Source organism: Cornus florida, unplaced genomic scaffold, assembly GCF_030987335.1.
Source record: "Cornus florida cultivar Cherokee Brave unplaced genomic scaffold, ASM3098733v1 CherokeeBrave_3.0.0_Hap2_Chr11, whole genome shotgun sequence".
NCBI lineage: Eukaryota > Viridiplantae > Streptophyta > Magnoliopsida > Cornales > Cornaceae > Cornus > Cornus florida.
In genome coordinates this window covers 110,231,489-110,245,097 of record NW_026775581.1, presented here as the reverse complement: position 1 = coordinate 110,245,097, position 13,609 = coordinate 110,231,489, and the positions used below count along the sequence as shown (strand labels likewise).

The 13,609-nt window shown below is 34.5% G+C and overlaps 2 protein-coding genes across 4 annotated transcripts in view; one reads left to right on the top strand and one right to left on the bottom strand.

Annotated features, from left to right (window-relative positions):
• The window catches only part of LOC132282703 (uncharacterized), a 15,623-nt gene extending 12,218 nt beyond the window's left edge, over positions 1-3,405 (top strand). The window contains exons 6-9 of the mRNA XM_059784454.1: positions 319-367; positions 463-710; positions 846-953; positions 2,246-3,405. Of these exons, the coding sequence (XP_059640437.1) occupies positions 319-367; positions 463-710; positions 846-953; positions 2,246-2,480 (640 nt within the window). The 3' untranslated portion in view covers positions 2,481-3,405. The remainder of the gene's footprint in view (positions 1-318; positions 368-462; positions 711-845; positions 954-2,245) is intronic.
• Positions 3,046-13,434, bottom strand: LOC132282704 (uncharacterized). Of its 3 annotated transcripts, XR_009471827.1 has the most exons (9): positions 13,082-13,434; positions 12,889-12,973; positions 10,087-10,128; positions 6,817-6,985; positions 5,534-5,586; positions 5,172-5,393; positions 4,415-4,461; positions 3,768-3,995; positions 3,046-3,175 (listed from the first exon to the last, which is right to left on the bottom strand). XR_009471827.1 is itself a non-coding variant. In XM_059784455.1 (8 exons), the coding sequence occupies exons 1-8, from the start codon at positions 13,360-13,362 to the stop codon at positions 3,941-3,943; spliced, it is 954 nt and encodes a 317-aa protein (XP_059640438.1). In that variant the 5' UTR covers positions 13,363-13,434; the 3' UTR covers positions 3,409-3,940. The 3 variants fall into 3 exon arrangements, 2 of the variants coding, with proteins under 2 accessions (XP_059640439.1, XP_059640438.1); XM_059784455.1 differs by lacking the exon at positions 3,046-3,175 and having other exon boundaries at positions 3,409-3,995; XM_059784456.1 differs by lacking the exons at positions 3,046-3,175; positions 10,087-10,128 and having other exon boundaries at positions 3,405-3,995.
• Positions 13,435-13,609: the final 175 nt, after the last annotated feature.

The following is a 13,609-nucleotide window of genomic DNA, read 5'->3' as shown; positions in this document are numbered from 1 at the left end:
GGTTCCTTTAATATGCAGTGCATTTGGTCCCCTTATGTTGTTTGCATAGCATTATATGTTTGCTATATCTTTTCTTTTTCTGGGTTAGTTGACTCTAAAGTTATGCATGCAATTTCAGCCAAAATATGGTGAAATAATTCTTAATGAAACACTGCAAATAATTTTAGTGTAATTTGACAAGCTTCATCATTGATTAGACTTAGGTAGTCAGGATGGTATATGGTTGCTATATGTGCAATTATTTTTTTCTTCTTTCCTATTAATGTTTTTTGTTCATTTCTTTTTTGGTTTTTCTCATAGAAGTTTTGTTGCTTGCAGCATGGCAGAAGTAGATTGGGCCAAAACATCAAATCGGCTGATTGACAAGGTGTGTTGGTGTAACCACCCTGTACTATTCATGTACTTTGCACTAATTTTGGCCTAGTTATCCAATTGTCCTAATGGCTTCATTTCTGATGACAGATTGAAGATGAGGCTGAAATGATCGAAGATGGACCACCAATGCTTAGGCCAAAAAGACGGCTTATCTTGACCACACAGCTAATGCAGCAACTGTTCCGCCCTCCCCCAGCAGCAGTTCTCTCTGCAGATGCTGGTTCTAACTATGAGAGTATTTTGTACTCGGTTGCTAGACTAGCATTAGGGAGTGCATGCAGCCTAATCTCTTGCTGGGGAACTATTTCTCACGGGCTTCATGACAATATAAACCTGTAAGAACTACTCTGGAAGTTACCTGAAGGCTGAAATTGTTCATCAATATTCATGCTTGGTCATTTTGAATAATTGTAGATTTAATGAGGACTATCATTCTGCACATAATCACTTGTTTTTAATTTTTTTTTTAGCTCGTCTGATAAGCATAAATCTTCTGAGAGAATTGGTCATTGGCATATTTCAAAAGTCATGGAAGACTACATTGGTAGAGCACAGAAGCTAGAAAATGATTTCTTGAGGTAATGCTTCTGGTCTACTTTATTTGTACACATCATATTTTCCAGCTAATTCTGTTACACTATCCTTAGCCTTCTAATGTCTAAATTTTTGTATTTTTTCAGTTTCTACATATATCTCTAAGCTTTCCTGAAATTCCTTTATTATATTCTTTTAGTCTAGAACTCTAATGTAATTGCAAGAAATATTATTTGGCAGTTGAGCAGTCAGGATAAAAATCTATGGAGATGAACATTTTCTCATTCTTTCGTAGACCTTAATAATGTTCTGCTTTTGTGTCCGGGTTTAATCTCTCTAAGCTGCCATAATATTTGCTTCTTGATGTTATGAAAGATGATATGTGGCCCTTGATTTAAAAAAGGAAAAAAATGAAAGGTTGACTGATGGAGTCACCTGGGTAACAAAAAAAATAGAGGGATAGGGCTTTGGATAGATGATTATATGATGCCATTCTTTCCAGTTTAATGCCCAGGTTCATCCTCTTTAGGTGGGAAAAAGGGAAGGATGTCACTTTGGAGAGGTCTGTGAGAGTAAAGTTTACATGTGCTCCTGGTGTTCCATGTTTGAATATAGACATGATCAAAATGGCGTATGGGCATAAGATATGCGTTTGACGTGCCTACTTTTGAACACGTACCCAACAGTAGGTCCGATTCCGATTCCGACTAATCCAAGGACTAGAAGTTTCCTAGGATGCATTTATTTTCATTCCTTGATAACATATGCGGTGCTTCACATTATCATCACATTCCAACTTCCTAGCCGAGCTTAAGGAAGTTAGAAATATTAAATATAAAAATAATTATGCTCTTTGGTTCATAGTATGTTCAACTTGGAGATATTTCATGGAATTGGTACAGCGGAGGCATGGGTGTTTCATGGATGACTACATAGACCAGGAAGATGGAATAAGAAAACTGAACGCCTTGGAGAACTTGGTGGTAGTCTTCATAGGTCGTGAGAATGACGACCATCGTCATTGGTATCAGTACTGTATAGAAAGCTTGTAGGTAGTGCTGGGATGTCATTGGGCCAGTAGCTTGAGTTTATTTATTTTATTTATTTATTTTTTTTGTATTTCCAGGTGGGGGCATATAATTGGTATTGTTGTCTGACTTCAGTTGCTGAAACGAGTAATTTTTTGCTTTTGTTAGTTGCTACTGTTTTTGGAATCCTTTTCATTTTTATTTTTTTAATCGTTGATAAGAACTCAGAAGTCAAGTTTCAATCAAATTAATGTATCTCAAAAGAAGAGTCCCTCTCTTTTGTTAATCCTTTACCCTTTTTGGTGCAGACTGGACAAGAGAGCCTCAGTCTTGGACCTACGAATGGAATGCCAGGACCTAGAAAAGTTTTCTGTCATCAATCGTTTTGCCAAGTTCCACGGCAGGGGGCAAGCTGATGGGGCTGAGTCCTCATCATATCCTGATGCAGCTGCAAATGCTCAAAAACCTTTCCCCAAGAGATATGTAACTGCACTTCCAATGCCTAGGAATGTCCCTGACAGAGTACAATGTCTTTCACTTTGATCATTGATTTAATTGATTTTTCCCCTTTACTGGTCATCTGTCTCCGCATCCCTCTGCTACCCTAATCAATTTTCTTGCAAGCAATACGCTGGCACTTGCACCAACACAAATAGTTGCACATCCATATCATGAAAATGGATATTCGATAAGTCTCCTTGCAAGCAATGGAGGCTGTTGATATTCTCTGTCAATGCCATAACTTTCATTATTGAGAATATAGAAAAGAGTCCTTGTACATTTCTGAAATTTAAACAAACTGGGGTGCCCCCATCATTTTTGCAGCAAATGGGGAGAATATAAATGCAGCCATATTTTCTGACGATGTTCACACTTGGCCTTCAATTAGACATAAATATAAATTCTTGTTCTTACCAGATTGTAGCATTGTTTTTTACTTGCAAATTGGCCCAGGTCCAAGTTATTCCTAAATGATATCAATGGTCATAACGATTTCCTTGGTTTTTTTCCTTTGTGGTTGAAAAGATGGCCAAATTTGTTGTCTAAACATCCACCCAAAAACTGATTTAGCTGCCATAGCCTTTTTGTTGCTGTTGAACTTATTAAACTTCAAAATAGGATTCGATCCGGGCATTTTTTGTTTTTTGCATTGGCGTCCATGACTTGCTGTAGGCTTCAAGTACAAGCAAGCACTTCTTAAAGGCACCGGTTGTGGTGCGTGTTTTTTTTGTTTCCAACTGCACAAATTCTCAAGGGATTAGTGTAAGCATAAGCAGCGGCAGTGCAATTTAGGATATGGTACTGCAACATTTAGTCTAATTTCCATCTCCCAATATCAGAAACGGCAGACCAGAAACATGACCATAGCACAAAATTGGCTCTTCTATAAAGGCAACCATTAGACATGAAACACTTGCCCTTTTCACCGAGAAGGGCAACAAAAAAAAAAAAAAAAAAAAAAAAACAACATGACGAAAAACCATCAGACATGAAATGTATGATTGTTATCTTTAATGCACCTTTGCCCAATTAGAAAGGAATCACCATGTCATGCCGAAGCAGGCACCATCTAAAAATTTCTCAGGCACCACAGAGACACTACTATGACTAATCAGCCGAAAAGAAAAGCTGGTCCTGTTTGCATCCAACGAGATTAGCAGTTGTAATTGCATCCAAGCTGCACTCGCAGAATCTATTGCTACGATTCTTACACAATTCATTCATTTATACCATATAAAATATGGCGATCGAGCCAAATAAACTTTCATTCCTTCCTCATTAACATAACACCATGATGTCAGAGAAGGTATTGAGTAACATTCGATTTACCTCAAGATTTTGCAGCAAGAATTCCATGTATAATGGGGATGCCAATCCCTCCAAGACTTCCAAATTATTTTAGATTCTGATTCCAAACATTTGCAGCCCCGGTCAAAGTTGTGCAATTGTAGAATTTCCATTGGCCTTTTCCTTCAAATTCAACTGCTAACACTGAAGCAGGTTCAAGAAAGGCAAACATGCATTTCCTCTCCGATGACAGCAAATATTTCATCAACCCTGTAAGGAAAAATGAAAGCATCAACGCTTCTGTGACTAAGCTGAAACTTTGAAGCAAGAATTGCAAATCACAGTGGCAAAAATCAATTTTCCCCCCTAAATTGGAGGGTGAAATAAAATAAAATAAAATAAAACACTTGAATTCAAATCATGCCTATGCTATGCATATGTGGTCTGGCATCTGGAATACTCCCAATTTTTGGGATTTTGAAAACAAACTACAGCTATCTTATCATTGATTTGAAGTTTTTGCTTCCTGCCTTTCCTTTTTCTTTCTTCCACACACGAGAAACAACAGAGCGGAGCATACAGTAATTGCAATTGATAATTTCTAACATCAATTATCATTGTTCAAATCAAAGTCAGACAGTAAAAAATATAAGAAATTAGCTCAAAATAAACTTTAACCCTGCAATTACCTGTATACATCTACGTTAACCTCTGCAAGCCAGGTTGTTAAGTAAACCTGCAACTCAAACAATTAGGAATTAGAGAGAGAGAGAGAGGTTTGCAAATTTAAGGGAAGATTCAAGCTTGGTGACTTGGAACGCCACATTGACTTTTGAAAATTTTGTTTTCTTCAATTTCAATGATTGATCACTACTAGAGATTCACTGTTTAAAGAAACACTGTTGAATCTCAGAACATTGGCCCAGTCCTTAGACCCATAATATCGGGTCATTCCATCCATGTTTACCTCATGTCTAATTGTGGAAATATGTTTTTTCACCACTGGCGATGGAAAACCAAAAGCTAGGATGCAATTCAGGGAATAGTGTGTGCTCTGGCAGCAGTGGTTGATTGAAAACAATCTGAATTATTTGAAATTACCATTTTACTTTTAGATTCTGAATGAGAATAAGTGACGTGCATCTTTGAAAATAGTAAAAGATTGGAAAAATAATCACCCAAAAAATAGTGACATGGCCATTTATAACCGACTGTTAGCTTGAGTGGAATCTCTGGCCACTCCCAAAAAGGAGGTGCAGGGTTCAAGCGCTCGTTTGGATGTGAATGTGTGTGTATTATTCATTAAAAAATTGTGTAATACCATACACTAATGTATAATGTACCATGAGAAGTTCCATGTCATGAAGTATTTAAAATATGTATCGAACTTTTTACATCATACCATATAACTAATTATGGTTTTTGAAGTTTTGAATGAGCCAATACCTGTAAAATCTCATGGTTTAGTTGATGGTTAGATCCTTCAGCAGGTGTATCAGATTTCCACCCATTTATTTTTGGAAGATTAGGCTTACAAGCTTCTTTGGAATACAAGCTGCATGTACTCAAATCATCAAATTCTCCAGGATAGAGTTCATCTGACCAACAAAATTCACTGATTGGAACTTCTTCAGAACAAAGTGAGAGTAACTCCACTACAAGCAACCGCTGCTCATTCAAATATTCAAATTAATATGTCGGATGAGTAGAGGGAAGAAGGTACACAAACTAAGACAACTGATTCATAACATGTCCAACTTCTTTTCCCCATATAGATTTCTCATAAGCCAACAGATACTGTCTTTTACCTTCAAATTTAATTCCAATGCAAACATCTGAACAAGCTCAAGTGCTAATTTTTCTGTAATAGTTTAAAAATAATTCCATCAATATACATCAGAAAAATGAAAAAATCTGGTAACTTTTGAAAGAACAATTCCAAAAGTAACAGAATTTCAATGGAACTGACCAACCACACAATCTCTCATATAAATGAATAACAACAATGCCTGTGATGTAATTTAGATATTGCACATCTTCTTTCTTTTTCTATCTCTCAGGGCTCATATAAAAACTTCAGTACAAATATACACCCAAAGTTGACCCCTAACAATATGTGGCTTAATCCACAACAAATTTGAGGGCTATGAAACTATACACCATTTCTATCTGCAAGTATATGCAACCATGGCAATCCATAAATATCACAGGCCATTTCTCTAAAAAAAAATGCTATCCATACCAACAACAATTGACAAATATGAAGAACATATCATGTAAGTTAGTATGTATATAGCACACCGCGATGTCATATATTCTCAAAGATTAACCTCACAGTATAGGCTCTCTGTCCAACATTAACATTCTGTTTGTTTTGTGATTAAAACATCTCAAAAGATGGAATGGAGTAATTAAAAATGATTTAAGAAACTGAAATACTAAAGGTGGCATGGTGTATAATAATAGAATAGAATGGAAAAAGATAATTAATGTGGCTGACCCCATTCATGTGGGAGAAAGGCAAGGATGATGTTGATTATATCTCAAAAGATTTGAAATAAAACAGGACAAAATCCTTAGAAAAGCAACTAACACCTATATTTTTTTGGTGCCAATGAAAATTGCTTTTGTCTATACAACATTCTAATGCTTCAGGTGATTTAATTCAGATAGTATAACATTTTTCCAATATTTGATTCCATCTGAGTGTATAATTGAAGAACTTAGGTTAATTCCTTGAAGTAAGCTTCTAAATTAATTTTCCCTTATGCAGCCCATTAGGTTAATTGGAAAGTGGAACACTTGTACTAAAAAACAGGTGACAACGATTGGTCAAATTTCTGAAACATTTTATTGTATTTATAGTTAAATTTTAAGCAAAAGGTAAAGTACTTTAGCAACAACCACCGAAAAAAAAATTGTTAAATGATGTGATACTGCCCTTTATAGAAAAAAACAATTTGACAAGGCCAGTCCAGAGTTGGCAGAAACACTTCAGATTTCATAATGGTAATATCCTTTTAAGTTGAATTGCTGTCTCAAAGTTTAACAAAAAGTAGATGCAGCAAAGGAATTGCAGATAAGTACATACCAAAGGAAGAAATTGACCAAAATGTAAATATTGGGATCCCCCCACCATCACCATTGTCATCCTTATCCTCAGAACAGCTAGAAAATTGAACAAGCGGACTACTACTAGTGCCCTTAAGGAAACACCTCATTGATCCACTAGTGTTGACCATGTTTTTTACAACAGCTACCTGTAAATAATTAATAAACATCAGAGACATACCTCCACAAATTCAGCAGCAAAAAAGAAAGCAACTGGATCATTATGCATTAAAAATGCATCACGCATAACAGATAATAACAATAATCACTAATGGAGCTATAAGCACACTCCATGTTTTGAAGTTCAAGATGCTTATTTGATCTAGTGTATCTTTACTGTTCTCATGCTATTTGTACCAAAAATGATGAAACATATATTTTCCTAAAGAGTACAGGTACTTCCAAGAAGGAGCTGTCACCGTTCAACAAGTGCCTGCGCTGACATATCTCAGACACTTTCAAACATGTTGCCGAACATTTTGTTCGTGTTAACAAGTGAAAATTAACCTTAGCCAAGACTTTCTTTTAAAATGAAAATAATAATAATAATAATAGTAAAGTTCAATTATAATAAATTACAAATTAAAGGCTTATACAAAATTTCTATGAAGTTTGACCATATTTAAAAAACAGAGATATAGTAAGATTTTTTTTGAAGCAGGCATGCAAGTAAAGGAGGAAGTCATCAAATTATGTGCACAAACATGCATAAAGATAAGTTAAAATTCTAGATGTATCTTTCTCTATGATAGAAATTATTTATAATAATATTATTTATTTATAATTATAGAATATTTATGTTGTAATAAAAATATATAATTTATTGTCATGTCCGCCATGTCCATGCCTTACCTTTTTTAGAATTATTGTGTCTTTGTCCGTCCCTTTATGCTTATCAATTTTGATCCTAATAGACTAATTTATGCAGTATAAGAAAATTCAAACAACATATTTCATTATTCAATCAAACAAGAAAAAATAGGTTACTGTGCATTTTAAGTGAGGGGTCCTAAGTAGAGGAGGTTAGACGCATAGTAACATGAAGCTCGGTGGGCTACATTTAGATAAGATTGGGGTAGTTCAATAAGAGCTGAGAGCTCAGGGGATTGGAAGTAGATTGGTATAAGGACATGTGTTAGTGCCTAGAGGTTCAAAATAGGCTTAGACATAACTAAAAGAATATACGCTTAGCCATTGCTTATCTGCTATCTGATGCTATCTGCCAACCTGCACGACCTGCACTATTAGGCTTGTAAGCTTGGTCGGTCAAGTCAGGTATTGGAAATTCATCTTTAGACAAGGGAGAAGCGCTTCTCACATCACACGTGATATCTATTGCAATAGCTTTCCCTTGTTTACTAGTCCAGTAAAGATGAATCCTCCCACCATTACTCCTGAGGTTGGACCACCTCAGCGGGCCCCCGAATATACCCAACACTGTCAGAATTCCCTTAGACAAGTAAAGGACCAATTTTCAAGGTTCTCTCTAGCCCAACCTCTGACCTGGGTAGGCGTCAAACACTAAGACACATGAAAAGGATCTGGACTTGTTCCCTGTGGTCAGTCCAGCAGAAAGGAAGTGTAGAGCCACTGCTCAATTCTTGCTTTGGTCTTGGTGCCATGACTCAATGTCATGAAATATGCTCAATTGATTTGGCAATCAGTGCTAAAGCTAGATGATGAGATTTCAGTAAAAAAAAAATCTAGTGTCAACACAGTGTTAAGTTTCAAATACAAAAACAAAATTTAAAATTTAATGTTTGAAAAAATTATATAAAAATCAAAACCAAAATCGCATTTCCAATTTGGTTCTTTAGAAATCTTGAAAATTTATGGCATTATTGGAGTTCATCTCATGAAACCCACTTCTGAAAACAGAAAAGAAAGAAACTCACATGAAGAATTAACTACTTATGCATTCAAGTTATTCACTACATAGTATATATATACAAACACGTCAATATGAGCCTAAAAAGAAACTCACATGACACTAGAGGATCCAATAACAGTACTACCAATCATACCGTAAAATCACAATAACCATTATAACGATGCCTTTCAACAGCCCTTTCTCCTTGTGCGTAACATTGATAGAAAAACAATAAAAAAATTTACTTGCTGAATTGCAATATGATGTTCATTTAAGGATGTGGATTCCTAACAGAAAGAAGGTTGTGATGACAGTGTCAAAGCTATCAAGAATCTAAAAGGCTACAGAATGCAAAACACTGTCAACACAACTCCAAAGTATGGTAGAATTAGGGCTGGCACATTAAAATCACTCAGGCAGGAACTTGGTAAATTTGGTCAAAGTTTGACATTAAGTAATTGATCACGTAACATAATGGAATCAAGTGTTCCTTTCTCATAGTGGACCTCTGCTTCCCCAATCCCCAGCACCAAAAGAAAAATAAAGAAAGAAAAAAACTTAATTTGATATTTTCAGTCCTTCTTTACAACAGATAAGAATAAGAGGGTAACAAGACTAAACATTCTACATCTCTATGATGGTGCAGAAAATGATAAAGTTCACTGATGAACAGATCCTCAATAAACTTTCAGGCCAAAAGTCAACCTTATGAGATGATTGTGTGCAGCATGCCATATTCAGTGTAAGGAAAAACATTCATTTAAATTTTAGGAAGGGGTTAATGCTGTATGGTTTAGCTATATCAGGTAGATCAGTTTGAGGAATGTCTCCTTAGCATTCTATTAAAAAGTGGCTTTTAACTATCAGCATCTTAGACCTAGCAAAAATAAATTAATAAATTAATAATAAAATAAAATAAATCACTTCTTAGTCCATAATTGCAAAAAAAGATAATAACATTCATTTTTTATTTATAAGTAAAGAGAGATAAAAAAATGGAAAACAATACAAGTAGATTTCAATGTCTGAGCATATGAAAGGTCAGCCATCCTCATGGATATAAACTAATTTCCTCCAAGTCCTGCACTAGTAATACAATGGTTCAAAGTGAAAATCTTTGATGGTGCACAGCAGTTAATTCATGGTGGTTTAACATGGACATATATCTTCAGAGTTCTGTTATTGGTTGACTTTATAATTGGGGACATTGTAACAATTTTGAAAAAATGATGTTCCTTCAATGCTGCAATTTTAAGTTTCTAACTTAAAAACAAATGTGTACTCACTCAATTAGAAGGCTGTTTATTTAACTGCATTCAATCTTGTGATCTAAGATGAGACATGTTTCTAATGAAACTAAAAGCCATTAAGTCAACGTACCATATCCTCGTAACTGGATAAAAGTTTGCCCCGATGAAGCTCCTGAAAGAAATATTTTTTAATAACTACTATCAGAGATATGAGCATTTCATTGTATTATACTAGTTTAAGTGCACATGCGATGCACATGGTCAAAAGTGAACGAATAGCCTCAATTAAAATCACATGGTCAAAAGTGAACAAATAGCCTCAATTAAAATTTTCTATCCACATTTGTGTGTGTATAGTATATATACATATACATATATATATCTATATATATTATTACAAAGAGTAATTATAAAGTGGTTTTCTTGTAAGCAAAAATGTAGAAAAATGTCTCCATTGTTAAACGAGATGCACGTCTTCCATCCAAATTTTCTACACCATCAAAATAGTACTGAACTAAAAGATCCTTAAGAAGTTGAATAATTAAAGCACACTATCTGAAAATTCTTTTAAAGGAATGCACACACACACACAAGATATATTAAAAATCACTTCTTCTTTTTGGTCATCAAGAAAAGACAGTGCATAAAACCAGATTCTATGCATTAATTTCCTATTAAAAAAATGACTGTGGTTAGATTAATAGTATAAAAGTTGAAAACGGTATTGTGGTCAAAAAATTTACCACACTAATGACTGAACTCATGAATTTGTTCCATAAATCTGGCACAAGAGCACAATTGAATCATAGCACTATAGCAATATTGATTATAATAAAGACTATGATATGACAATTTCAATCCAACTATCCCAGAGATAGAATCTAAAAGAAGAAGAGAGCAAACTTGACTGTTTTATATGTGTGCTTAAACTTTAATATATATAAAGAGAAGCAAATCTGAATCAAACAATTCATTGTTGCACAGCACTCATAGTATTTTCTTTGCTTCTCGGCATGCTTCTTTTTTTTGTTAGGTAAGTACTCACACACGCATTCACATTTGCCCCCTACGGGACTCAAACCCCTGACCTTCTCTTTGAGAGATGAGAGGTTATACCAGCTGGGCTAGCCCAGGGGGTTCTTGGCCATGCTTTTGCCACAAGACAAGCACAAAGTCAAGTGCTTGCAATTGTTTCCAGCAGATCCTTTGTCGATCCACCTTATCTACATGATGGCTTCAGTTGCAAGTCAAAGACATTTTTCTTGCCACAACATATAATCTATTAAACCTTCTAATTGAAGAGTTTTTTTTTTTTTTTTGATAAGTTCTAATTGAAGAGTTTTGAGTTGCGAGTTGGGACCGATGTTATTTAATGTTCAGGAACTCACCTGTCTTCTCTATCTTGACACCATAATATGAAAGGAGTTGGGTCCTCGGTCCATAGCCGAGATTAGAAATATTTAGAGAAGCCTAAAATATGCAGAATTTGGTGATTTATTATAGAGTCCTTTAATGTAAAGAAGTCCATAATAAATCAGTGATACTTCATCATAAATTAGTTATATATATACCTATACATATATCTTAGAGTCAATGTACACACACACATATATCTTAAGAGAACATGTACATATAGATGTTTAAAATTCTATTTAAGAGGCCTCGAGTGCAAAGAGTTCTGGAGACCGTCTATTTTTGGAATTATGATTTATGATAAATTTTAGTCATTCTTATTTAATTCAAATAAATAATTATTTATAATTTAAAAATAAAACCAAAATTTTAAAAAATATATATATAAATAAATAAAAATTGCACGTAAAACGATAATGAAGGTGAGGTTAAAGTCATTCACATGGCAGACTAGAAGCCATATAGCCCCAAGACCATCAAATAGATAAATTAATAAATAATAAAAATTGTTGTTTGCATGATAACTAGAAGCCCCGTTGAACATAAAGTTCTTAGTTACTTTTTTTTTTCTTTTCCTAGTTTTAGTTACTTATTTTTTGTTTCACAATTAATCGCGCCAGGCTTCAACAAAAACAATGAGATTAAACTTCTTTATTAGGCAGAGTTTCAGAAAAGTCTATGCAATAATTCAGCAAGTTCACAATTTCTCTGGCCAACATCAAAGCAAATATATTTATAATCACATGATGAGCCCCTCCACCGAATCAATTGAATTTTGTTGAGAAACTATAAAAAATAAAAAAATAATTAAAAAAAAAAACCTTCCTTGGCAGGTTATCATCATTAAACATGCTACAGTTGTTGGAAGCCATGTCAATGATGGGCCAAACTTGTTGATCATTCTTTCAATAGATGATGCCTAAAAGAATCTAAAATACTACTGCACCTATACCACTTCTATTCATTTTAAATTGACCCATTAATTCACATAATATCTTACTTTTGCTTTAGCATAAATCAGTTTATGTAAGGACGTTGACTAAGTTTGATGACTATAACAAATGCAGAACCAAACACACTCAAATTTTCAAATATGTCACAAACATACATTCCATACCAAATATATTTTAGAAACCAAGAGAGAAATAACAAACCAACGACCAATCTTGTGGAAGTTCAGGATACTCTTTCTTTTCAGTTCTGCATCTCAGCAACAATCTCTTTGAATTGGTTAAATGATGCCAAAATTCTATCTTTATATAATTTGAGAGATTAGCAGGTGATTTTCACTAACCAGGTTCAGAATTTTTTATCTTAACCAACATCGCGATTAATTGAATCAGATTTTCTAAAAATCTCCCCAATATCGCATAATTCGTCCAATTTTCTAGCAGAAATGCCAAATTTCCCATGCTTATAGGCGGAAGCAATCGCAAAAGACAAGGAGAAACAAATACTCAGATAAATTAAGTAGCTCAAATCCAAGTATTAAAATCATTAAAATGGAACAGAAAATTACTTGTTGCTTAAACAATTTACGACAAGCTTTCTTTCTAATATCAGGCATGTCACTCAAAACACCAAAGTCCATAGCGTCCATGTACCTGCACCAAAACATTCACATTCATTTCCAAACAACACATAGACACAAATATGTATATATGAAAACACACACATGTGCGCATAAATATAGAGGGGATTTTTGAGAATGCCTTTGTGAGAGATAGGAGTTGACGATGGAAGTGGCGTGTGATCGACCACTCGAAGAAGAAGAGGCCCAGTCTCGCCTGTATGAAGCCAATTTGGACCACTGGTTTCTGAGGTTTCGCTGTGCAGCTGGTCTCCATATACGAGTCACAGAAGAAGGTCGTGGAGTGGGTGTGGAAGAGGTTGTGCTAGGGTTCCGGTGCTTCGTTTCTGTTGATTCTTGGGATGGAGTAGAAGGTGAGAGAGATTGGGAAGGGATTGAATTTAGGGTTTTCGTTTCTTCCATTGTCAAGGTTCAAGGTTGGTTGTTAAGAATCAGCAATTTTTCAGAACTTTCTTTTAATTGAGATTACGGAGAACCAAATTTCTAAACTTCGAATTTTATATTTTAAATATATTTTATATATTTATTTAAATCTTTATTATATATTAATAATTTTCGTAGAAATTTACATTAAATTTTTATACTTAAGAGTAATTTAATTAGAAGATTAATTTGATTTTTAGCCTAATTCAACTAACACGAACTATGT